This window comes from Bombus vancouverensis, chromosome 6 (assembly GCF_051014615.1).
Source record: "Bombus vancouverensis nearcticus chromosome 6, iyBomVanc1_principal, whole genome shotgun sequence".
Lineage (NCBI taxonomy): Eukaryota > Metazoa > Arthropoda > Insecta > Hymenoptera > Apidae > Bombus > Bombus vancouverensis.
Window position 1 is genome coordinate 4,582,561 of NC_134916.1, and position 11,331 is coordinate 4,593,891.

The 11,331-nt window shown below is 27.3% G+C and overlaps 4 protein-coding genes across 6 annotated transcripts; 2 read left to right on the forward strand and 2 right to left on the reverse strand.

The window, feature by feature from the left end:
- Nucleotides 1–23: 23 nt before the first annotated feature.
- mh (DNA-dependent metalloprotease SPRTN) lies at nt 24–3,280 on the reverse strand. 3 transcript variants are annotated; one of them, XM_076619099.1, is made up of 6 exons: nt 3,262–3,280; nt 2,376–2,542; nt 2,118–2,278; nt 1,927–2,035; nt 1,721–1,840; nt 24–1,635 (listed from the first exon to the last, which is right to left on the reverse strand). In XM_076619099.1, the coding sequence occupies exons 2-6, from the start codon at nt 2,475–2,477 to the stop codon at nt 163–165; spliced, it is 1,965 nt and encodes a 654-aa protein (XP_076475214.1). In that variant the 5' UTR covers nt 2,478–2,542; nt 3,262–3,280; the 3' UTR covers nt 24–162. The 3 variants fall into 3 exon arrangements, with proteins under 3 accessions (XP_076475214.1, XP_076475213.1, XP_033196765.1); XM_076619098.1 differs by lacking the exon at nt 3,262–3,280 and adding an exon at nt 3,166–3,234; XM_033340874.2 differs by lacking the exon at nt 3,262–3,280 and adding an exon at nt 3,043–3,110 and having other exon boundaries at nt 2,376–2,933.
- A 35-nt stretch (nt 3,281–3,315) lies between these two features.
- Nucleotides 3,316–6,485, forward strand: deltaCOP (coatomer subunit delta). Its single transcript, XM_033340881.2, has 8 exons — nt 3,316–3,461; nt 3,643–3,682; nt 4,157–4,380; nt 4,501–4,889; nt 4,968–5,138; nt 5,217–5,530; nt 5,632–5,948; nt 6,051–6,485. Exons 1-8 carry the CDS (start codon nt 3,459–3,461, stop codon nt 6,138–6,140), a joined length of 1,548 nt encoding a protein of 515 aa, XP_033196772.1. The 5' UTR covers nt 3,316–3,458; the 3' UTR covers nt 6,141–6,485.
- A 576-nt stretch (nt 6,486–7,061) lies between these two features.
- LOC117160249 (uncharacterized) lies at nt 7,062–9,104 on the reverse strand. The gene is made up of 6 exons (XM_033340895.2): nt 9,009–9,104; nt 8,015–8,296; nt 7,794–7,926; nt 7,502–7,722; nt 7,279–7,426; nt 7,062–7,198 (listed from the first exon to the last, which is right to left on the reverse strand). The coding sequence occupies exons 2-6, from the start codon at nt 8,288–8,290 to the stop codon at nt 7,131–7,133; spliced, it is 846 nt and encodes a 281-aa protein (XP_033196786.1). The 5' UTR covers nt 8,291–8,296; nt 9,009–9,104; the 3' UTR covers nt 7,062–7,130.
- Nucleotides 8,289–11,324, forward strand: ArgRS-m (arginyl-tRNA synthetase, mitochondrial). Its single transcript, XM_033340878.2, has 5 exons — nt 8,289–8,987; nt 9,310–10,465; nt 10,550–10,677; nt 10,773–10,996; nt 11,096–11,324. The coding sequence occupies exons 1-5, from the start codon at nt 8,952–8,954 to the stop codon at nt 11,244–11,246; spliced, it is 1,695 nt and encodes a 564-aa protein (XP_033196769.1). The 5' UTR covers nt 8,289–8,951; the 3' UTR covers nt 11,247–11,324.
- Nucleotides 11,325–11,331: the final 7 nt, after the last annotated feature.

Sequence of the window (11,331 nt, forward strand, 5' to 3'; positions counted from 1 at the left end):
GTAAGATTTATAGAAAAAATGTTTATTAAATAATACAAAACGATAGAGTATACAAAATTTTAGGATTTAGATACATATTATAAAATAACATTCATATCACTCTACTTCCATACACTTATTAGTTAACGCAAATCATACTGAAATGTTATAGATTTATTGTATTCACGTATTTGTGAGACATACATCTAAATGCTGATTCATTTGAGATTCTATTATTAATTTCATACAAACAGGACAAGGATATTTATTCTGTTCAATTGATACTTCAGGAACTGCACTCAACATTTCGCTGTTATTACAATGAATTGATGAAGATATGTCGTCGTTAAAAACATTCCCAATACAATCTTCTAAATGATCATTTAATGAGACTCCAAAAGGAATGAATTCATTACATACTAAACAATTATGTGGAACAGTATTCATTACATTATTTTTTTTATCTTTTGTATTTTGACTAGCGTTTTCCGAATTTTCGGTAACTGAGAAACTGAATGAATCGTCACTGGACGCACTACTAATAGAAATTATACTTTCGTTTATGCTTGTATTATTATCATCTGTATCATCTAATTTAATAACTAAGTTATCATCTGTTTCTAGAAGGCACTTATCAATATGCTCATTTATATCTATAAGATTAAAACTATTACTACAAATAGGACAATTTACTTTCCTAGAATTTTGTAACTGATCTAATTTTAGCTGTTTGCTTGAAAAAGTACTTGATTCATTTTTTCTTTTTTTAGCAGATGGCGAATTATTTGCTTTTATTTCTAAATTTGCAAAATTACCATTATTAGAATTTTTTATTGTAATTTGTTCTTTACTTTTATCTACTTTTTCATTTCTTGAACTTAAACAAAAATCTATGTGTTTATTCATCTCATTATTTGGCACAAAATTATCGCATATTGGACATTTCACAAGTTTTGTTTGTACTTCATTTAATAATTTACTATTTTTAGCAATTGGTTTCTCCATTTCTACAGCATTAATTAATGAATTTATTGTTTTCCTTGGTGTAGTATTTTTATTTAAAGTCTGATTATAATTAACATTATATAATTTGCTCAATAAATTACTTTGGCCTGTATTAGAGCCACCAACAACTCCAGAAGATGAAAATTTAGATGTACTAGAAATTTTAGTAATACTACTAGGACTACCATATTTTTGTGAATTACTTGAACAGTTTGGACCTCCTGTACCCCAACCATGAACATTGTTTGTACCAGTTCCAAGTCTTTTAAATCCATTTAAAGAATTTTGATTATTTACAACTGATTTGATACTTTTTGGAATGGATACAATTTTTGATTCTGTGATAGGTGAAGTAGTTTTCATAAGCCAATTGAACATAGTACTTGGTTGATTATAATTTTTAGGAGAAGACTTTGTTTTCTCTTTACTCTTTGAAGATTTTGTTTTAAAATTCTCTGGTTCTTTAATTTTAATGAATTGGCCACCGCAAGTTTGTTGATGTTCTTTCCACCAAAAATCACTTGGACCTGGAGCACGATTCATAGCTCTGCGTACCGTTCCAAAGTATGGAGCTTTCTTTTGACAAGGACCATTACATCTCCACCAATGTTGTTGATATAATCTAACTTCATCATGAAAATTGTGATATATCTACATAAACAAATATTTTAAAAAATGAAAAAATTGCTAAAATTATATAATAAATTATTATATTTATTTTATTACAGATACATACAGTTATTTTTGTACCAGCTGTTTTATTTATTCTGTTCATATGTTTACAAAACTCTGGACCATGTCCATCTCTGTCACGATTATTGTTTGTGAGGAACAAGTACCCATGAATCATTTCATGCTGTAATATATATTCAAGAAAAGCTAATAAGTTTGGTTAGATTCTTTAATAATTAATCAAAGATAATTATATTACAAAAATCTTACTAATAAGGTCTCAACTAGATCTTTCCTTGGTCTAAGCTTTAATAATGGTGCACTAAGTGAAATTATACATTGTCGATTTCGAGGATGAAAAGTACATATACCAGCACAACTGTAATATGTAAGAATAAATATAATATATGGTATAATAAACACTTTATCTTATTTAGTATTCCTTGAATGAAATAAATTACCTTGTCATTTTAGGACTCCATTTAACTTCCACAGGATGCAAAACATTCCAGAAAAAATGCTCATTAAATTGTACAAACAATGTATGAATATTGGGTGTTGGATCAATTAATTCCAAGGTTTGATCAATTAATGTTCTTGGTTTATAATCTTCCTTATCTTTCTAAATTTTACAAAATCATTATAATATAAAGTGTTATGTACAAAGTATATATCAATTATTAACGTTAAATGATAACATAATAGTAAAATACACTTACATTTTTTGGTAAGATTGCATTTTCTGTTAATCCAAAACAATTATCTTGTTGATGTAGTTTATATGCTAATTTAAGGTCGCGAGATTTTTGTGATTGTATCATAATTTACAGATGTTAATAAAGATAATACAGTATTAACTTAAAATATTTGGCTACATATACCCAAGCTGGAAAATTTCATTTATTAATCTTAATTCATATCAACAGTATCCTTCGTTAGTTACGTATACGTGCAGTATTAAGTAGTTTCTCATTTTACTTTATTAATATAATAAACAATGTCATTGCAGCGTTCTATATTAACACAAGAGATAAGCGAATAATTCTGGTTCTCTCTGAATACTTATTTACAAAACGGTTGCCGATTACGATGACACTGATACATGTCAAAATCAACGTTCTGTGCACATTTCATATATGCATATATACCGTATTTTTAATACCATATATCGTATTTCTATTGTTTGGAATAGGTTTGGGATAATACAAGCTTAAATTTTAGCTCAATATTACGATATGATAAATTATTGGCGCGGTACAAGCGGAAAGGGGGTGATTCTACGCGAAAAAAGAAGTCGAAAATATAGAATAAAAATTAAAAAAAAATTTTTTTTTTTTAATTTTTCCATTAAGACAACAATCTACAGTGAGATCCGTTATAACGTACCGCACGCGTACCGAGCGAAAATTCAAAGTCGATTTTCTCGAAAACAAAGCCTCAAACGAAAAATTTTTATTCTATATTTTCGACTTCTTTTTTCGCGTAGAATCACCCCCTTTCCGCTTGTACCTCCAGTTACCAACCACCCTGTATATATCAAATTTAAATATCAATATATACATCATGTTATGTATTTACTTATATCATAAACATACTGTGACATACCAGAAAATTTCAAAACGATACCAATTCTATAATATCGCCTAATTCATGGTACATTCATTTCATATCTTTCGTTATGCCACGCGTCAGAATACTGCGCCCTCTGTTTGTAATCTCATATTTATTGTATATGGAAGATTGGCCTATGTAAAAATTGTAGTGGGTTAATCGTACAGCATATAACTAAATAATTCAGCAAAATGGTAAGCATTCGTCTATCATTAATTTGGAATCATTAACAATGTACGTAAATTGTAAAAAATATTTATGACAAGGCCGTTCGGTACAAGTTGCCACAGATGTCAATCATTGCTCGTGGTTCTAAACTAAACACATATAAAATTAAAATGTATTTCAACATTACATTATTTTGTATTATTTTAGGTACTTATTGCTGCAGCAGTCTGCACAAAAGCAGGCAAAAGTAAGTAATACTTATTTCCTTTGACCACACCTGTTTATGCATATATGTGTGTTCTGTAAATGTGTTGATATCAAACATTATTACCGTCTTAATTGTCGGGCAATCTTGATCTTATTTGTTTAATACATTCAGCTGTTTATTTTGTTTTATATATACTGTTACTTTTCTAATTTTTTAATTGTAACATTTATAAATTTAGTATTGAATTAGTTATTTAATATTATTGTTATATATTATATAAATGAATAAACAGATATTTTTAAATAATGTAAATTTAATAATTTATGTTTAATTATTTTATATAAATTTTTAAATACTTATTAAATAACAATTTATAGTAAGTATGCTTAAAATATTGATATCTTATGATCTCAGGATAAAAAATGTGATATACGATATGCTTCTTCTATACAAATGCATTTTTAAATATTACTTGTAATTAATGAACAAACTAATAATCTTTATGAATTTTAGCTATTATCTCTCGCCAATTTGTTGAAATGACAAAGGCCAGAATAGAAGGTTTGCTTGCTGCATTTCCAAAGTTAATGAGTTCTGGTAAACAACATACATTTGTAGAAACAGAATCTGTGAGATATGTTTATCAACCTTTGGAAAAAGTATATATGTTATTAATTACAACAAAAGCTAGTAATATATTAGAAGATTTAGAAACATTGAGGCTTTTTGCAAGAGTTGTAAGTATATTGTAAATTTAAAATTAATACAAGTATCTATTACTTAAATTTTGTTTATTCAATTGATTCCTAACTAATGTTTAATAATTTGGTTAATAAGTCTATATAATAAATTTACAGATTCCTGAGTATTGCAATTCAATGGATGAGCTTGAAATAGCTGAAAATGCATTCAATTTGATATTTGCATTTGATGAAATAGTTGCATTAGGATATAGAGAAAGTGTTAATTTAGCACAGATTAGAACATTTGTAGAAATGGATTCACACGAAGAAAAAGTTTATCAAGCTGTAAGAATGACTCAGGAAAGAGAGGCTAGAAATAAAATGCGTGAAAAAGCAAAGGAATTGCAAAGACAAAGAATGGAAGCAGTTAAAAAAAGTGGTCTTAAAAATCCTGGATTTGGTAATTCTTATGGAAGCAGCGGTAACTTTACATCATCACTTAGTGTGAGAGATACTACCAATTTTGTACCAGAACCAGTTAGACCTTCATATACACCAACACAGTAAGAAATAATGTAATGTAAATGTAATTTTATTAAAAACTATATTCTAAAACATATCTTTATTTTATGTATATACAGAAAGCCTGTTAATACTGGACCAGGAGCAATGAAATTAGGAGGGAGATCTCGTGATGTTGATTCTTTTGTAGATCAGTTAAAAGAAGAAGGAGAAAATGTTGTAACAACACCTTTACCTACAACAGGAGCAAAATCAACATCACTTACACCACAGATAATAAATACTGAACCGTAAGATATTAATTAGTTTAATTTATATACGTATATGTACTATCAATAAATTTTAAACAATTGCTTTTTTATGTTAAGAGTCCACCTGCGGCAAGAAGAACGTCTTAATGTAAGAATTGGTCGAGACGGTGGCTTACAACACTTTGAATTGCATGGTTTAGTAACATTACATATTTCGGATGAAAAATGGGGTCGAATTCGCGTACAATTAGAAAACAGAGATTCAAGAGGAATTCAATTACAAACACATCCAAATGTAGATAAAGAATTATTCAGGACACGTGGTCAAATAGGTTTAAAAATTCCTACAAAACCGTTTCCATTGAATACTGATGTTGGAGTATTAAAATGGCGATTGCAAGCTCAAGATGAAACAGCACTACCTATTTCAAGTAGGAATAATTTGCTAAATACAAATTATATATAGCTTTGGATATATTCTTTATCCATTATTGTGTAATAAAGAAATAATCTTCTTTGTTACTTAAAACAGTTAATTGTTGGCCATCTGAGAACGGAGAAGGTGGATGTGACGTGAACATAGAATATGAATTAGAACAAGTTAACCTCGAATTAAATGATGTTCAGATAAACATTCCATTACCTATGGGATGCAATCCCATAGTACACGAATGTGATGGTCAATATACATACGAAGCACGAAGAAATATGCTTGCATGGTCTTTACCAGTGGTTGATGCAACGTCAAAATCAGGTTCAATGGAATTCTCAGCACCGTCGTCTACTCCTGCAGATTTCTTCCCCCTTCTTGTTTCATTCTCATCAAAGACATCATATGTCAATATAAAAGTATGCAACTCTCTTGTGTTCATATTACGTATATACAACAAGGAATAAAATTTCAACATTCATATGTTCATAAAAAATTAAATAATTTTATATTTTTCGTAGGTAACCGAAGTTTTACTTGTAGAAGATGAAAGTCCGGTCAAATATTCAGTGGAAACAGTTTTCTTTACTGATAACTACGAAGTGGTATAAAAGTATCTATTAAAGAGTAAGATAATTGCTTGTGCTATGTACAAAAATACAGGACACTATCCATTGGAATTTTGAAGATAAAGATTTTCAGCTTATTTATATTCAGGTTACAATTTTATTGTCACATAAACTTTATTTTTATCAATGGATGCTTGAATGTATTTCCAGCAATTTACACATACTTCTGAAACGATTTGTTTAATTTAGTACATGTCTAACGTTGAACTATTGCAGAAAAGTGTATACAGATGTTTTGTAATTGGTAAATACAGAATACGAGAAGTTTTATGAATTACACTTATATCAATGTACAAGAATTATGTTATATTAAATAATTTTATTTAATTTTCGTATACATATATACACATACATGCACAGATACATGAACATTATAATTAACTACAAAGAAATAATACGAACATAATTGGTAGGTTTTTAACAAAACATTAATTTACTCTCATATTTGCATTCACTTATTCTTGTTATTTTCTTTTAATATTATTATTAAGAGCATTTAATATTTTGATATCTTTCATTCTTGAAAATGCAAAAATATTTTTTTATTTTCAGGTCTAGTACTTTTATATACTTTCTTGCTAACTTTTTTTTTAAAAAATGACAGATTTTTGTAGATAAAAAAAAGAAGGGAATTAATGTAGTCAATAACTGCATGTAAATAGTTTTCAAAGAATTTTATTTAAATTAGACTTTTATAAATAAGAAAAAACTTATTTACCATTTAATTTACTTATTAAATATGTATAAATAATCAACAAATTGTCCGTAAAAGAATATTTGTTTGTAGGAGAATATAAATTTCATTCATATGCTTTTTTTCAGGAGACATTTACTATAAATAATTATATAGAATTAAAAATAAAAAATATTTATTAAAATATTCGAGTGTAAATATCACTATGTAATTTGTACAATTTGTTAAAACCTATACAAATTTTAAGATTATATTTACGTTATTTATATTGCATTACTTTATTGCAATATATTTGGTGATATGTTTACCACTTGTTGTATCAAATAATTTTCAATTACTGCTTTAGCTAAAAGACAATTAAATCAAGCAATTTTTTAAATATTTCATATAGTGTATGCAAATATTAATTGTATGATTTTTGCTTACCAGTTAGTGAATTATTTAATACTGCTGCATGATAAGCACTTATATTATACATATTACGACGCGTTATATCCGCGCCTCTAGATAATAATTCGTAGCATACATGTGGATGATCTCCATTTGCTCCATATATCAAAGGTGTATTTCCTTCCTTTATTATTAAAAACAAAAAATCAACATTTAAAATTTTTATTTAGTAAGAAAAATTACTATATGTAACATGTACCTCATCGCTTGCATTGGAATCTGCACCATGGTTTAACAACAATTTTACAAGATCATGATGTCCATAAGCAGCTGCTAAATGCAAAGGAGTCTCTCCATTGAGACCACGGTAGTTTTTGTTCGCACCAGCTTTAAGTAATTGCCTTGCACTGCCTAATTGTCCATATCTCGCAGCCCACATAAGACCAGTTAAACCCTTTTCATCAGGTGTATCAACAGTACCTTTATAACAATTTATTAACAATTATTAACTACAATATGTATTACCATTTGTTTGTAAAAAAATAACATACTTGGATGTATGTGTTCAGGTGTAAGTTCACCTTGGCCAGCTAATGTATGGAATGTAATATCGCTACCACCATAAAGTTGAGATATTTCTGTTTGTGTATTACCTCTTTGTAAATTAGTAAGTAACGTAGGAGGCTGGAAAAAATATTAGGTTAGGGAAATATTTATAATATGCCTTTTATTTAAACATTTGAAATAAGATATATATAGATATTATATATACCTTATATGGTTGGAAGGCACTGGTTCTTGTAGCATCTTGCCATGCTCCTGGAGCCCAATGCCATTTAGTTTCTATAGGTTCAGACTTGCACCCAATATTTACATTTTCTGGCTTACAAATTAATGGTCTTGGTCTGATACCAATTGTTGATTCTCCATCACGCACAATACTTTTAGTTTCATTAGTAGGAGTATCACATTTTTGTTCTTTCTCTTCTTCATCGTCTTCTTCTTCCTCTTCTTTTACAATTAGTTCAGAGTGAATTTGATTTTCCATACTTTTCTATTCCATACATATATTTACATATATTCCACACAGAGTTATATTAAATAATAAATAAATGTAAATAAAACAGTACACTGTTGTAAATTAGAAAATACTTTAATACAAATACGTTACGTTTACAAAATTTGATTTGGTGTACTATTTACATAAATGATTTATTTAAATAACAAAAATTAAATACACGTCATATGTCATACTAAAAATGAAAAGTTTATCTCCCGAATCTTTTGTATTTAAAAAATATACACAAATGATTTATATATTTAGCTGATTAACGTAATTGAATGTCTATAAGCATTGATGAAAATGAATTTAAAAAATTTTTAGAGGATTCATAACAGACTTCGTAGAGAGGTTATAATTTCATTGTTGTTTGACATATACCATTATTTTTATAATTCTTATAATATATTGTATGTCATGGATGTGAATACTTTGCAAAAATTTGGATTTAATTAAACGATACATAAATATTTTTGTGAAAAAAAATAGAATAAGTAGAAATGTACATATGTCGTAATGACGATACGGACAAGGATTTCCATAGGATACTGTAAAGGAGTTTTCAAAACTTATATTTGTATTAATCTTAATGGATTTTATGCCTTACGGATTAAGAGATCTATTTTAGAATAATTTTTATTATTGCAGCATGAGTAACTTCATAAGGACTGCAATATTTAAAAAGGTATCATTTTAATGTTATTACCTTGGTTATGGTGTTTAATATCTTAAGAAGTTTAATTTTTATAACTCTATGTTTTATATTTAAATATACTATTTATTTTTACTTAAACAATTAATAACGTATATGTTACATATATGGATGAAATAATTTTATTCTTAATGCGAGTTATTTAAATTTTGAATTAAACGTAACTAGCATTAACATTATATTTACACGTTATAAACTTTTATATCGTAAAGATCATATTTAAAAATTTCCTACATATCTATAATACAATAAATTATTAAATTATGTGTAATTATATAAATTGATTTTCTTTTAGATTATAAAACAACTACAAAATATAGACAATGCATGTCAATATAAGATTATGTCTAATTTGCGTATCACATTTAATAAGGAGATTGATACATATACCTTTGTACTTCCTTTAAAATCAAAAGATTATAATTTAACAAATAAAGTGAAAGATATTACAGATAATGATTTAAAGGGTGATTTTGATAATATTGCAGTCCAAGATAATACTATACACTTCAATGTGCTAAGAGATAAGTATATAAAGCAAATTTTAGAAAGCAATCTTTCTGGTGTTAGACCACCACTTGTGGATATTAATAAAAACATTATAGTAGAATTTAGTTCACCGAACATTGCCAAACCCTTTCACATAGGACACCTACGTTCTACAATTATAGGAAACTGCATTGCTAATTTAAATAGTTTCTGCCAAAATCAAGTTACAAAGATAAATTATTTAGGTGATTGGGGTACACAGTTCGGTTATGTTTATATAGGAATGAAAATGGCAAACATTGATAATATAGAAATGCAAACAGATCCCATTAAAACATTGTACACAGCTTATGTTAATGCTAATAAATTAGCTAAAGATGATCCAAGTATAAATGAGAGTGCTAAGGAAATATTTAGACAATTAGAATTAGAAGATAATGAAGTTTATAAAAATTGGGAATCAATCAAACACTTTACTGTCTTAGAATTGGAAAGAACATACAAAAGAATAGGTGTAACATTTGATCGATATGATTGGGAATCTATGTATACAGCTAAAAAAATAAATAAGATAATTGATAAGATGGGAGAAATGCAGCTGTTAAAATTAGATAATGAAAATAGGAAAGTAATGCCTTTGAGCGAAGAAAAAAGTGTTCCTATTATAAAAAGTGATGGTACAAGTTTATATATAAGTAGAGATATTGCTGCTGCTATTGATAGATTTGAGAGAAACAAATTTGATGCTATGTATTACATTGTAGAAAATGGTCAAACTGACCATTTTACTAGTTTAATCCAAATTTTAAATAAAATGAATTTACCTTGGGTAAATAGATTAAAACATGTTAAGTTTGGAAGAGTACATGGTATGAGCACACGACAAGGTACAGTGGTATTTTTAGAAGATATTTTAAACAAAGCAAAGGAAATTATGAAACAAAAACAATTGGATGCAAAGAGTAAGTTTATATTATCTATAGTCATACATAAAATATAATTGAGGAGTGGTAATGAAATATATCCGTATTATACAATTATTTTAGCAACTAAAATTCCATTGGATAAAATAGATGAGACTTCTGATATATTGGGTATTTCTGGTGTAATTATTCAAGATTTAAAACAAAGTAGAATGAACAGTTACGAGTTTGATTGGAATTTAATGCTTGATGTAAGTTATTTAGATAAGTTGAAATCTTTTAAAGAATATTTCAAAGCTATTTAGTGATATATTGTTGTTTAGTGAAATATATATTTTAATATCAGATGAAAGGTAATTCTGGAATAAAATTGCAATATGCTCATTGCCGTTTATGCAGTTTGGAAGAGTTATCTGGTGCTACATTAGTAAAAGAGTGTGATTCAAGTCTTTTAAAAGAAGCAGAAGTTGATCAATTAATTTTACTAATTAGTCAATTTGATGAAGTTGTACTTAAATCCTATGAAGAATTAGAACCATGTGTATTAACAATTTATCTTTTCCATTTATGGTTAGTATAAATATATGAAATAGGTATATTAAAAATTTTAATACATTAATTTTATATAGTCTTTTCTATACATTTATTTTTTATATTTTTCTTCTCTAGTAAAGCTATCAATATAGCTTGGCACAAATTGAGTGTAAAACACCAATCAAATGACTTAGGAAACCAAAGATTATTATTATTTCATATAGCAAGAATTACTCTTGCCCAAGGTATGAAATTACTCGGCTTAACACCTCTTGAAAAGATGTAAATGGAAAAATAAAACTTTTATACAAAATGAAAATGTTATATAATACAATTAATTTAATAAATTTAAACGTCATGGTCATGAATGT

Excerpts from the sequence above, each read along its gene's own strand:
- mh (XM_076619099.1), bottom strand. The coding sequence starts at position 2,477 with ATGATACAATCACAAAAATCTCGCGACCTTAAATTAGCATATAAACTA. Across the intron at positions 2,279-2,375 it reads ATGCAATCTTACCAAAAAAT|AAAGATAAGGAAGATTATAA; the intron begins GTAAGTGTATTT and ends TGTAAAATTTAG. Across the intron at positions 2,036-2,117 it reads TGGAGTCCTAAAATGACAAG|TTGTGCTGGTATATGTACTT; the intron begins GTAATTTATTTC and ends TACATATTACAG.
- deltaCOP (XM_033340881.2), top strand. Across the intron at positions 4,890-4,967 it reads CCTTCATATACACCAACACA|AAAGCCTGTTAATACTGGAC; the intron begins GTAAGAAATAAT and ends ATGTATATACAG. Across the intron at positions 5,531-5,631 it reads AACAGCACTACCTATTTCAA|TTAATTGTTGGCCATCTGAG; the intron begins GTAGGAATAATT and ends TACTTAAAACAG.
- LOC117160249 (XM_033340895.2), bottom strand. The coding sequence starts at position 8,290 with ATGGAAAATCAAATTCACTCTGAACTAATTGTAAAAGAAGAGGAAGAA. Across the intron at positions 7,927-8,014 it reads GTGCCTTCCAACCATATAAG|CCTCCTACGTTACTTACTAA; the intron begins GTATATATAATA and ends TATTTTTTCCAG. Across the intron at positions 7,199-7,278 it reads ATTAAATAATTCACTAACTG|CTAAAGCAGTAATTGAAAAT; the intron begins GTAAGCAAAAAT and ends ATTGTCTTTTAG.
- ArgRS-m (XM_033340878.2), top strand. The coding sequence starts at position 8,952 with ATGAGTAACTTCATAAGGACTGCAATATTTAAAAAG. Across the intron at positions 10,466-10,549 it reads AAAACAATTGGATGCAAAGA|CAACTAAAATTCCATTGGAT; the intron begins GTAAGTTTATAT and ends CAATTATTTTAG. Across the intron at positions 10,997-11,095 it reads ATTTATCTTTTCCATTTATG|TAAAGCTATCAATATAGCTT; the intron begins GTTAGTATAAAT and ends TTTCTTCTCTAG.